We start from the raw sequence: 13724 nt of genomic DNA, 5'->3' as shown, positions 1-13724 counted from the left end.
AATAAAAAAGGTATTTCCGTTTCAGCTTACCTGGGCTATTTTTTTCTAAAGTACTGTTACTTTTATGGGTTGTCAATGCAGTGAGCATTTCGCAATTATTCAGATGGCGTTAATAAGTTATTTGATTCCGTCTTTCTTCTCTTTATGCTGCTCATTTGCAAAAGTCAATAACGTTTCTGTTTAATGGGACCGATGACCACCTATTCTGATGTAGTCTACAGTATGTGCATGTATTGAAACTGCAAAATACGGTCTCATAACTGTTGATTTGATGACTGAGTTTCATTTCCTTGTCTGTCATCATCGGAGCGCTTCCTAGCGGGACGCTGCTCGCCTCTGTCTCAGTCCCGCAGCACCGGCTCAGTATGGGGACAAGCAGCCCTTAAGCGAAGTTGGGTCGGTACCGCCTGCCATATGGTCGGCTTACGGCGGCCGCGGTCCGTGCATTTTGGAAGAGAAGGTCCGATTATGCACCGTGTGCAGAAGTACAGTGGAGTCGGTGAGTGATTTGCATGATCTTCTTTGCTCTTTAATTTTAGCGTTGATATACAAGATCTAAGTTAGCGGTTGTCGTCAGTTTAAATTAAGGGATAAAAATAAGATTTTTTCCTTTATGCGAATAATGTTTTGAAAAACGGATGTGGCGACACGTAGCCGGACTACGTGTCGCCCCTGACCTTGCAGCCCGCCGGAGCACTTTTCATTTATAAAAAAAAAAAAAACAGAAATTAAATAAAAGTGTACTTGTGAGACGGCTTAGTAGGCGCGTGTGAAACCTATTCGACAGGAAGTAACTGAAATTAACTACACCCGATTAAACCACATAACATACTACCTGTTCGCTGACAACTTGTCACGTTGTGTTTAATTCTCTTTTATAGATAAAAAAAATGACGTTATTTTGAATTTAAAGGAGTTTAAAGGCAATTTAAAGTAATCCTTAACCCCAATTCTGTCCAGATTGCTCTAAGAAGAACTCCTAAACATATGGAGGGATTATATTTTGAGGTGAAACGCAAATCGGACTCGAAGCAGGAGCAAGTCGGCAGTCAAACAGACAGATACTTCCTTCATGCTCAACTGCCACAGGGTGGGCTGGAGGACGGGGACGAGGAGGTCCAGTACAGGCTTCAGCTGGTCGGCTCCCTCTCCGTACACCCACTCACCACAATGACCATGCTGCCCTGGATAGTGGCAGAGATCCGCAGACCTCAGGACCTCGAGAAAGACAGAGGCAGTACCAACACCAGCATCTGCGCCTTCCGGGACCTGCCCGTGTGTCTGCGGATTTCGGGCTCTGCCGTGCGCTGCTGCCTGGACACGGCTCCTCAGAAGGTTTGGGACCCCCTGCACCACACCGTGCTGTTTGAGTACCGGCCCCATCACATCCACAAGCTGATCCACAACAGTCAGGAACCGAGCTACTTTGGTTGTTTGGCCCGCGAGCAGTCCAGGAGCACCTGTCACGTGCTGCGCTGTGAGGACCACAGCAAGGTGAGGAAGAGCCGGTCTAACAGCGACACAGAAATGCTACCCAGATGGCCTGCAGCTAGGCGTGTTGCCTGTAAAACAGAGGAAGAACAGCACAGAGTGGTCGGCTTAGGGTAGGGGTAGGCGACCCTCATCCTCGAGTGCTGACATCCAGCAAGTTTCCCATCCCACCGGGTCCCTGATGAACCACACCTGACCTCACACAGATCGTAACTCATCGGGTAGGATAGAAAACCCCGCTGGACAGTGGTACTCCAGGATCAGGCTTGCTTACCCCTTGCTGAGACCCTCAGGGTTGACAGATCAGGTCCAGGTGTTTCTGTCTCTAGACCAAGGATGCTAACTCCGTCACGCTCATCCGGAAATGTGTCAGCGTTCAAATGCTGAATGTGGAGCACACTGTGCAGGCGCGCAAAGATCTCTGAAGCTGCTTAAGCCAATAGGCCAACCCTATGTGATGGCTGAGGCGTTAAGGTGTAAAGGTGAAGGATGGAAATATAGAATCAGGAGAAGTCACACTCCTGAGCATGGGCGATTCTAGCATTTTTTTAAGGTGAGGGGTATAATTCATACAAAAGGGCCAACCTTATCATTAGCCAATGAAATGTTCTGATTATGTGAGTGACAGCGGAGAGGGTACTCCAGGAGCCAATCAGCTTTCAGCTGGGATCAGTGCCCTTGTGCCTCCACCCCTTTATACGCCTCTTCTCCTTAGGTATTATAAAGGTGATTAGGTCCAGTGGTTTGCATTCAGGCTGGTTATAGTGTCTCCTGGTCAAGTCCAGATCGCGGGGCTTGTTTTCATCTCCCCGGCAACTGGAGAGAAGAAAACATCCACAATGCAATTTGTCTGACACAATCAGCTGTCAGGACTGTGCCACAGCATGATCAGGTTTCACAGACCCTAAGTTGAATTGATGGTCGGCGGGGTGGGGTGGGGGGGGTTGGGAGGATTTGGGAAGGGATCATGGAGGGAGACCTTGACCAAGAAAGGAGGAATGGATCCAGAAGCTCGCTTGCTTGCTGCCCAGCCTGTCGCCGTTGTGCGCCTATAAAAAGCCCACTGCTTCTCTATGGTGACCTCATAAGCATTTGTTTTGATATCTGGCATTGTGATACGATATCCAGGGGCACTTGCGTTGGCCCCCACGTCGCTATGAGGGACATGCTTCCCAGTGGTCCCAGCGGAATGCCAGCTGGACCCATAAATCCATGTCACGGATGGCACACTGGGTCCAGAGGTCACTGCAAACCCAGGAGATATTCCTATGGACACGCTCTCAGAAGGCGACACCAGCATCAGATTCTGCGGTATTTTTACAGCATCGATAGCTTGACTGACTGTTTTAGGCTTATTTGTGGCTAAAAGGAACAGCTCAAAAGTACATTTATAACGGCGGTGACACTGTGTGTGTTTTGGACGAGTGGAGTTTTTTTTTTTTTTTTTTGCATTTGTCTATACGTCTTCAGACAGGATGTAAATTTTTAGTCGTCATGGAGACCATTTCCTGCAGGCCTGTGTCAGTCATAGGCAGTAGAAAACTGAAACTGCAATGCTTCCTGTAATCTGGGTGTGAGTAGTTCACTGGGCAAAGTGTACAAAGTAAATTCCGTATCCTAAAGCACCAAAGTGTAGACAACACACATTGTAAGCATTAAATCATGACATATTAATACTGAACTCGGCATTCTGTCCAGGGTGCCCAGGGCCTGGGATAGGCTCCAGTCCCTTCTGGGCCCTGACCACAATAAGAGGTTAGAGGGTGGATGGATGGTTATTAATACTGAAACCGCAAATCACAAGCACACGCTCATTTGACCATGCCTCCCCGTGTCCCTTTGAAGTTGCCACATACTCCCGCCTGCCCTTTTGATGGTGTCGTGTTGCTTTATGACACTCAACCGTGCTTGCCCGCCCCCCCTTTGACGCAAAGCATTGTGGGAATCCTCCCCTTAGCAGACACCCTGGGTGATCAGGTGAAGGTAGGTCACCTGAGTATGTCTGAGAGTAAGCAATAGATCTGCTTTCCTGTGGGTGGAATGACTGGTAGCGCAGTCCCCTCAGACAGAGCACTTAGATACTGTAGTCCTTTGGGAAACCTGCTGCTGCATTGTGTGTATGTTATTTGATCTGTACACGCAAAGCACGTTTTCTATGTTTGTATTGTTGTTGTGACTGCTGGAATGAGGAACAAACTAGTATCTTCTTTTCTGTTGTTCTTATTAATTTGCGGCAAGGGCAATTCTGTGCAGGTATCTAAGTTATTAATCATGAGAAACCCCCTTCCAAATAGCAAAAAAAAAGGTCTTTTAAAAAGAATTTTAAGGGACAAAGCAAGGTACAGGCACCATAACGCGCTTTTTGGCTGGAAATACACAACTCTTAATAGAGAAGCAGTTGATTTAATGTACATCAATATTTCCGCACTGGTGTTACTTTAGCGGTTTGTTTACAGATGCGTAAATATAGCCTACCGTGACTATGAAAGTAAGGGGACAAAATCAGAAGTGAAACAACCTTCTTTATTTGATATGAATTTACTAAAAACCACATTTTCTTTGTCTGTAGTAAACCTGAGCAGGAGGGGAATAGCGTCGTGCTGCGAAGCGACGCTGGATGGCACTATTAAAGCATGGCAGTTTGTGCCTCTAGGTGGAAGTTCGGAGTATTAACTAAAAATGCAGCCTCTGGCCGTAATAGTTTGGTGGTTTTTTTATCGGCAGCATTAGAAGTTGTAAGGGGATCCCACAGTCGTTAAAAATAAATGAGAAATAAATCAACACATTACTCGTGCTTTTAGGTGTCCGCATTCCCAGCCCTATTTTAGCAGAATCCCCCGAAAAAGACGGTGGACTAACAAAAAAAAAGTTTGGAGGTCTAAATATTTTTTCTAATGGGCTTTCTTCAGCTCAGTTTAGTTCAGAAACCTCAGGTTTCCAGCTGATATCACTTTAATGAACAGAGGGCCCGCTTTTTAACTATTATTGGGAATAAAATTGTGTTTGGGACGACAGCAGACGGTACTTTTTCAGCGGGGGGCTCGGAGCCCCTTTTGGCGCCGTCGCTGCCCGCGCTCTCCCTACTGGGGAGCCGCCTCTTCCCGGTGTGCAGCCAGCTGAGCGTTTCGCGGCTGCGTGGTGCCGCTGTTGGGCCGGGCGCTGCGACTCCCCGGCTGCCAGAAGAAGGCGTTCGGACTGGCGCCCTGCACCGTACGGGAGCGGCGAGGGGAAAGTCGGCGGCCGCGGTAATGAAATCACGGCTGCAGAAGCTGAACCTCCTGAAACGGGATGGCAGGAGAGAGCAGCACGGGGTGAGCGCCGCCGCCAGATCGGCATAGCGCGGTCCTTTTGTGAGCACTTCGGGGCTTCCCACTTCCCCGTTTTTGTCTTCCTCAGTATACAAACGGCAGGTAACTCGCAATAAGATGCGGGAGTAGTTTTAAAAGTGAACGTTTTACATTGTTATGGTGGTAACGACGGCCTTTTTGTTTAATAGATGAGCAGCATAGTGTTAACAGTGAGTTACTGAAAGTTACATTCCATATAAACGCAGAGCACATCTCAGGCGTTGTTAGTGATGGTCGTTTCATTTGCCCGGTATTCTCCAAGTCCTAAATGTACCCTAAAAGTGCGCATTAGTTTCAGAGGTAAGTGTGGATTCTCAGGGGGCTTTGGGACGGATGCTGGTGTTGAACTACACACGTACTGGCTCAGAGTGAAAGTTTTCACTAACGTCGGTCACGGTTCCATTGCATTAATGCTGCCGTGGAGCAGTTGCACGATAGTCTCGCGCTGGGTTTACGTGCAAGTCGCGCGGACAGGTGAGCTTCACGTGACGCGTGCTGCCCTAGTATGTGCACACACACTTGTGGTCGCGCGCGCGACTCTCCATAATGTATGTAAATTATAGGAAAATATATTTAACCCGTAGCTAGGGCATTCCTTTTTTTGGCAGCACGCGTTAAATCGTCCCGGAGATTTTAATCTGGAAGTATTAATCATAATTTAATGTCCACGTATTGGTTGTGTTATTTGCAGCGGGTATCAGAGAGAATTGTATTTATAATGAACCAGCACTGGTACAGCCAAGATCAGCTTATGATGTGAAACGTAACCAATCTCAGTGTCGATGTCTGGTGTAGTCTAATGACCAACTTTAATCAATTAAGATGAAGGAAAGAGATTACCGATTCGCCTTCATCAATTGCAAGCCCTGCCGTTGTTCAAAACATGTTGATTTTGCTTTATCGTCGCACTGAAATTTTAACCGTTTATTACATCATAGGTCTAGTTAGGCCTAAACATTTAAATGTGAAAACTACATTTTATTAAGCACCTGGAAAACTGCTGACCCTCTGACATGCCAAAAAAAGCTAATACATTTTATTTGCAAAGGAAAATAAATGAGGATCTTGCAGAAACGGTTCTTTGGTTTTCCCAACACGGGCTCTGTGTGTGGATAATTGCTTATGTTTTTATGAACCTGAGAGCCTTGCGCCAATATAATTTAAAAACATTTCCACTGAAAGCATTGGCACCGGGAAGAAAGTTCCACAAACATTTGGTCTGAATCTGTCGGCGTCACGCGGGATCGGCGCGGTTTGTGCTCGGTCGCTACATGTTGCGTTTTGCGAGCGCAGATGTAAAGGCCGCCCGATGGAGGAACTCATCTATCTCGGCCATCTCTCAGGGGAGGCTCTCAGAGCGGCGTCATGACTTTACCGGCACTGAGAGGTGCTGAGCGCCGTTAACTGGAAGCCGGTGCGCAAAGCCTTCTCTCCGCAGGTTGCCAGTTTAATACACAGAAGGAAGCTGCAGCGTGATTTGCGCGTGTCTGTGCAGCGTATTCGACCTCCAGTTCTTAGTTCTTTAATTGTTATTGTACGTGACAGCAGGACGAGACCGTTTGCCACTCTCTGAGCTGTGCAAATACAAGACTTGTGATGTGTAAGCGGTATATAAAAGACAATAAATACGGACCAAGTACAAATTTGGTGAAAAGTTTGTGGTGCCTGGGGGTTATGTGTGGGCAGGGGTATAGATGACGGGGGTCATCCCGCTCCAAGTTATACAGAAACCCTGATCCATCACAGGGAACAAAGCAGTATGCAACACAGGGGAAACAAGCAGAAAGAGAAATAACACAGATCTGTCACAGTGCTCTTTCATATTAATCACTGCTAGTACACTTAGGCTTGGTATAGGTTATTCAGAATTTATGCTGAACATAATTTCCCCATATCTCAGGCCAATTTATGTTACTGGAATAAAGCTTCATTATGTGAAATTATGCCTTTTACAATGAAACAATATATCTTTGAATGTGTCCTTACATAATGTGTAGCATTACAATATACTGGGGCTCAGTAAATTAAAACTTGCAACAGATTGTATAGAAGACTCTCTGTTGTTTTAGGCTGTGGGCCAGTAGGCTATTTGTGGGTGATTGGCAACTCTGTACAGGACGACAAAGTAACAGTGAATGTATGTTGGCCAGTGTCAATCAAAATGTTTGGTGTATTAAACCATTAGCCCAAGTCGCGGCACCAAGCATGGCTGGATAAGCTTAAAAGTTGAAACCTTTTCCTGAGAAAACTACCCAGTTTGGACTGCAGAAGTCTCCTGTTTTCCTGTATGTGGGAAACATTTAGTGCCCAGTTTAGCCTGGTTACCTCGCTGTCCTTAAGTGTGGTAGTGAGGGCTCTGCCTGCCCTGTACCTCCCGCTGGATGTCAGCAAAATGGCGACTCCGCAGTGCACGAGGTCTAAGGATCTCGGGGCTTCGGTCGTCACGTTGGTCTCGTTTTGTCTGTCACGTGACCCTTGTCGCTCTGGGTACAGTTTTCTCAGAAAACGCCACTGTGAGTCGATGTTTGATGGAGCTGAGGGCTCTCCGGTCATCGTAAAACAGGCGAATGAGCATGGGAGATCGGCAGCAGGACGCTCCCACCCCCCCTTCTCTGTCCCTTTTGGCCCCCTTTTCCCAGAATTCTCCATATTTTCCGCTGGTCCTGACACTATTGGACATGTATTTCTTCCTCTCGATCTGGAACAGTCGTCATGTGGAGTTTAGCTTCGATCCCACATGAGATCGGCGTCCCGGCGCCCTCGTGGCCGCCTGACGTCCCTCCGTCTTGCCGTGTGGCCCTCTGACTGCGCCGAGATCTGATTTACTCGGTAGCTTTTGAACTCTGACCCTGCTTGTCCCTGGGAAAGGCTTCAAGCTCCTGCTTTTAAGTTGCCTTGTCACTTGACTGCTAATTGTTTTTTTTTGTATGTGGGGTGACTAAAAAGTGGTCTGATGTAGATTTTTAAATATGCATGTATTCTCATGTGCCCAGTATGTTTCAGGTTTCAAGTTCAGGTTGTATTGTCACGTGTGTTTCCAAGGAACACAATGAAATTGTTGTGCTGCTATTGCAGGGGAGGGAACAGGGTATAGAGGACATTAGATGATAGATTAGATGATTTACTGATATTGTCAGTATGGTAGGTATTGTACTTTTTAGTTGCCTTAACATGTCAATCCAGACTTTGCTGACTGGTTTATACCCTTCGCTGTCAGTCTGCTCTGGCTGAATGATTCCAGCGCCTGCGTGTTAAGCATCGACACCGCTGCCCTCAGCCACCTCTGTCAGCCCAAACACTGTCGGGCAGGAAGGATCTGCCCACTTCGGTATTGCTGGGCATTCCGCAGGAAGTCTGTTCGTCTGCCCCGGTTGGTGGCGTATCAGTCCGATTTACAGGACGAGCCGGTTACAGCTGCACGGCCAGGACGCTCGCTTCTTGTCCGCTGTGATGCAGAGTCGGGCAGGTTCAGAGTCATGGTGTGAGTCAGTGGGAAGCCTCGACAGGACCCAGGATCGCTTCTGGCTGAGATTCCGCAAAGTGTGTGGGAGCTGCATAGCACAGACGAGCACAGAACACGCCATCACCAGCCCCGATCACAGGAGCTACGAAGAAGCTTGTTTCTTTAAGTCTCTTTTCTCCAAAAGGAGGGAGGGTAGCCTTTCTTTCTTTCTTTCTTTCTTTCTTTCTTTCTTTCTCTTTTTCTATATTTATTTTGTTTGAAAGAAACAACAATATTGTAAATACTGTTGCGTAGCTTTGGGTAGTTTTTAAAAGTCAAAGTAATTCTTCCTTTCTTCTTCCTCTCTCTTTCTTTTGCTCTCACTCTTTCTCTCACTCTGCTGCTGCCTCTCGTTCTTTCCATCCAGTGGGCCAGCTTCTGTCTCCCCTGTACCGGTCACACCGCAATCTTTCTCAGGTTTATGCGCATGTTCCTGTCGGCCTCAGCGGCAGGGGACGCTGGCGTACGCCCATCCCCCGGGCATTTCTTGTCTTCTGAAAGGGAGGAGTGGGAGGGTCTGAGAGGGTTTTGGGAAGCGGGGGGGTGGTGGTGGTGACATCATCGGCAGACATGAAGCATGGTTGGTTGGTGGGTGGGTTGGGGTGGGGTGGGGTGGGGGGGCAGTTAAGTTCCTGAAGAAAAACAGAAGTTTCAGCGGTGGTGCCCTGCGGGGAGACACGGCTGAAGCATGTTGTCCGACGTCCGATGTTACCGTGGTGTTGTGGAGTAAACCAGGAGGAAGGATATGGTGTCACTCTTCAGCTGGGTGACCAAGGTGAGTCGATTGGGGGTGGTGGTGGTGGGGGGGGTCGGTCTGGGCATGGATACAGGACAGGCGGCTGGTGGGTCTCAGCTCTCACTTTCTGCGGTTTATGTGGTCGCGGTTTTGGGGATCCTCACGCTGAACGCCCCCTGCCCGCTTACCATGTTGGAGAACAGCTCTGACCTGCTGCCGTCCGGCCCCTCCATCCTGATTGGCTTGTTCGCCTGCCAGGCTGTGCTCAGGTTGGCCGGCAGTATCACGGTCTCTGGTTTCCTCCTCGCGTTACTGCACTTCAGGCTCTCCGTGCGGCGTCTCTGTGGATTTACAAGGAATGCCAGCATTTGGGATGAATCGGCAGTCGGTCCCGCTGCTCTCTGCGCGTTGGTGCGGGGTTTAGGGTTTGGGGTGAGGAACCACTCTCCTGGCACCGATTATCTAAAGGCAGAGCCTCTCTGCTGTATTGAATGATGGACCATGGACTGGAAGGAGCCCAGAACAGCAGATGAACTTGTTCACCTTGCGTTTGATGTTTTATTTTTAAATTTTTTAAATATCCGTCTTCCTGTTGCTGTATTTAGGATCTGACTGTGATGCTGAAGCTGAATTAAAATTGATTCTAACTGCATATTTATCCAGCTGAAGATGTAGTGTTTGCAAACCTTTTGATCCTGTGGGGTATTTGGGGGGGGGGGGGGTTGTGGTGGAATTAGCTATAAACAACTCATGTCGGTCCTTCAGTTGGGTCTCCTTACTGCCGAGAATGGAGCTTTAACTACTCTATAGGAAGCAAAGAGGTGAATTCCTGGCTTGAGGATGTAGGGCCCGGTGTGATCCGGTCAGCATGGAGTCGCTACCCAGAGGGTCCACTAACGATCACAGCCTCCACACCACTGGGGGCACTACTCTGTTTTCTGGGGGTCCCCCACAGTTGCTACATTGCTAACCGCTTCTAAGGAAGCCGCTGCCTCCAGGTCCGGAGCCTCCCGCCTGTAAGCATCCTGCATCCTGAAGGCAGGGCTTCCCCAGCACCCTGCGGGGTCCTCGTGTACGTTTGTGCGGTTTGACGTTGGGTTCCCAGGAGCCGGCTAGGGATTCTTTAAAATAGATTTGGGCCAGGGGCCAAATTCCAAAGTGCCTTGATTTGATTAGGGGGAGAGAGCGTGTTGTGGAGAGGGTCAGTCTGTGTTTACTGTGGAGCCTATTTTTCTTACAGCATCACACCCATGGAATCGTTTCTCATCTTGTTCTTCTTATTATTTTAACTGGTTCCAGGTCCTCTGTTTGTTTTAAACCCCAAAACAAGTTATCGTGTTAGACTGGTACACTGGACACAGGAATTCTTTGATCTAGTACTGGTTTGAGGGCCACAGTGATGTGTGGGACCCTTTTCTCAAAGCGGTACAGGTGGACGGTACCAGGAGGCACGTCTGCATTATCTCGATGGCGCTGTGCAGGTTTCGTGGGCGAGATGTGCAGGCGGAGTATTACCCCGGGGCTTCTGCGTGACACCACGCGCTTCTTTCCGTGCGGCCAGAGAAGTCCGGCATTAATAATTCATGCCGTGTCTTTGTTCGCTGCGACTCGCCTGCCGTGTGTTCCAGCATCATGCCACGGCGCGGACGTAGTGGCAAGCCCTCACCGGTCCCTGGAAGATGGCTCTCGCACGGATCCCAAGCTTTCTGCAGCCCTGACAGTGCCTCGAGTGCTGCTCCAGTTTTGTCTGTAGGTCAAATGCCAAGGGCGGGAGATGAGAGCCGGATTTCAGAAGGATGCCATCGCGGCGAACCTGGGTCTCCCGGTGGTGACGTGAGCCGCGAGGAGCGCCAGTGTCCCCGCTTTCGGATGCATGTAGTGTCAGACAGGATACTTGCGAATCTAACGGTTTCTCTTATGCTTTCTATATAGGGTTTATTAAGGATTAAGTTTAACATCCAGGCCAGATGTGTTCGTTCCGCTTTGCCCTGCCTTGCATTGTACAGCGTGCCCACGGCAAGTTTTCTCGTTTTGTTAAAAAACTGTTTGTTCGAGGAAGAAACTAACCATTTCATGATGAAGTACGTTCAGTCACGTTAAAGACAAACTTTATCGCTTGAAGTTAAGACTGGTCAGGGGCAACTTTAAGCCATTTAGTCACGTGGCATTTAATCTCCGTAAATTCCATTTTATGTGTAACGCGTCCTTTCGTTTTCTGGTGCTCCTGTGATGTCACGACGGGCTCGGTTGTGTGATCCCCGTTCTGTCTCATACTGCGCCCGTGTCATGTGGCAAAATATGGCCCGTTTATGGCTATTTTAACTACATATTCAGTCATCTTTGAAATGTTCCAGTTCCCTCGGCACGTAATAAACCGTCCTGCCTTTTTCCCCTTCAGCCTGTAAGCCTGTCATTTAAGCCTAACCCTGGGGTGTGTTGCCCAGTGAAGTGTCAGGAAAAAGGGAACGGTGAAATGGCTCATGTGTCAGTAAGTCAGGTCTGCGCCCCGTTCGTCGCCGCTAATCCTCCCGAACGTCGCCCCCCTGCAGGTTCCAGAGATCATCAGCACTCTGCGTCAAGCGGGAAAGAGCTCGGCACGGCAGGAGGAGCCCCCGGGGTCCAGGTTCCAGGACGGCAGGGTCCCAGATGACATGAGCGACGCTGCGGCCTTTGCCAAGAAGTTCGAGGTGCTCTTCTGCGGGCGTGTCTGCGTGGCACACAAGAAGGCCCCGCCAGCCCTGATCGATGAATGCATTGAGAAGTTTGGGCACGCTAGCGGGGGGCGCGACCCAGGCCATGGGGAACCCCAAAGAGAGCGGCGACAGCGTGGGCACACACATCAGACGGGCCCTCTTCCCCCAGGCCCCACCCTCCGGGGCCCGTGGGACGGTAGCAGTGCTCAGAAGACTGTGTTTTTCCGGAAGGACCCCAGCTTCCCTTCGCTGCAGGCTCTGGATGAAAACGGGCTCTCTCCAGAGCTACACAGCAGTGCCACCAACGGGCCGACCGGAGTGCAGCCTACTAGCATCCGGGAGAACCGCACCATGCTGTTCACGGTACCGTTCCCTCACTCACTCTCCTGTGCTGTTTGTTTCTTTACCTGGTCAGTTATTCTGCATTAAAGCTCAGGGTAGCGGTGTGAGGAGAAGGATGGGATCATCCCTCCGGCTCTCTGTAGCGGGGTGAGGAGTAGCTGTGCTGGGATCATCCCTCCGGCTCTCTGTAGCGGGGTGAGGAGTAGCTGTGCTGGGATCATCCTCCGGCTCTCTGTAGCGGGGGTGAGGAGTAGCTGTGCTGGGATCATCCCTCCGGCGCTCTGTAGCGGGGTGAGGAGTAGCTGTGCTGGGATCATCCCTCCGGCTCTCTGTTGTGGGGTGAGGAGTAGCTGTGCTGGGATCATCCCTCCGGCTCTCTGTTGTGGGGTGAGGAGTAGCTGTGCTGGGATCATCCCTCCGGCTCTCTGTTGTGGGGTGAGGAGTAGCTGTGCTGGGATCATCCCTCCGGCTCTCTGTAGCGGGGTGAGGAGTAGCTGTGCTGGGATCATCCCTCCGGCTCTCTGTAGCGGGGTGAGGAGTAGCTGTGCTGGGATCATCCCTCCGGCTCTCTGTTGTGGGGTGAGGAGTAGCTGTGCTGGGATCATCCCTCCGGCTCTCTGTAGCGGGGTGAGGAGTAGCTGTGCTGGGATCATCCCTCCGGCTCTCTGTAGCGGGGTGAGGAGTAGCTGTGCTGGGATCATCCCTCCGGCTCTCTGTTGTGGGGTGAGGAGTAGCTGTGCTGGGATCATCCCTCTGGCTCTCTGTTGTGGGGTGAGGAGTAGCTGTGCTGGGATCATCCCTCTGGCTCTCTGTTGTGGGGTGAGGAGTAGCTGTGCTGGGATCATCCCTCTGGCTCTCTGTTGTGGGGTGAGGAGTAGCTGTGCAGGGAGCATCCTCTGGCTCTCTGTTGTGGGGTGAGGAGTAGCTGTGCTGGGATCATCCCTCAGTAGCTGTGATGTCATCTTCACCATCCTAAGATGGTTCACTAACACCCTGAAGTTCTAATGACATGAGATGCTGGTGTCTCTTGATGCGATTCGCCTTCCACACACTGTAAACAGGAAATCGGGACGTTGTGGTTTCTCGCACAGTCGTGTCCTGCTCTCTGCTCAGTTTGAACAAGTGCATCTCCGCTCTGAGCAGCTCTGACGCTGCGGGGAGTTTCCAGTCCACGGTACAGGTCTGTCAGCTTTGCCGAGCCTGTTGTAGAAGACGGCTAAATTTCGACAGGCAAGGTTCCAAAACCACAAGTGAGACTTCTTTTCACGGCAGGACATGTCCAGGCGTATGACGCCACAGTAAACAGATGATCATTGGTGATGTGCCAATCCTTTTCGCAATAAACCTCGAAAGCTGAAACGGTGATGGACGCAAATTCGGAGTAAACACATTTCATACTGTTTGCTTCCCTTCACCTCCCAGAATCCCCTGGGGTTCGTGGAAGGCCTCTCAGTTAATCACCTATCAATGTTCGTACACATCATAGCACAGGCACTCAGGACAGGATCATAATATTCTGGGAATATGGATTTATCGATTTTGGTAGCTCGTACATGGACATCACAGGGATTTATTTTTTTTGCTGGGGACTTCCTTTGTGGGGGGCGGGGTTT

The 13724-nt window shown here is 49.9% G+C and overlaps 1 protein-coding gene across 7 annotated transcripts in view; it reads left to right on the top strand.

The window, feature by feature from the left end:
- tbc1d1 (TBC1 (tre-2/USP6, BUB2, cdc16) domain family, member 1) overlaps positions 1–13724 on the top strand; it is a 35406-nt gene that overhangs the window by 257 nt on the left and 21425 nt on the right. For 4 of the 7 annotated variants that reach the window (XM_048996090.1, XM_048996092.1, XM_048996091.1 and 1 more), the window contains exons 2-4: positions 310–499; positions 961–1494; positions 11626–12132. In XM_048996090.1, coding sequence (XP_048852047.1) covers positions 988–1494; positions 11626–12132 — 1014 coding nt within the window. In that variant the 5' untranslated portion in view covers positions 310–499; positions 961–987. Of the gene's footprint in view, positions 1–49; positions 500–960; positions 1495–4134; positions 4803–8971; positions 9116–11625; positions 12133–13724 lie in introns of those variants that run through there. The other 3 variants (XM_048996089.1, XM_048996093.1, XM_048996094.1) reach the window with 3 other exon arrangements.

The sequence above is a fragment of the Brienomyrus brachyistius genome, chromosome 25 (assembly GCF_023856365.1).
Source record: "Brienomyrus brachyistius isolate T26 chromosome 25, BBRACH_0.4, whole genome shotgun sequence".
Classification (NCBI taxonomy): Eukaryota; Metazoa; Chordata; class Actinopteri; order Osteoglossiformes; family Mormyridae; genus Brienomyrus; species Brienomyrus brachyistius.
Note: the sequence above shows the minus strand (reverse complement) of the source record. Positions and strands in the feature narration are given on the sequence as shown.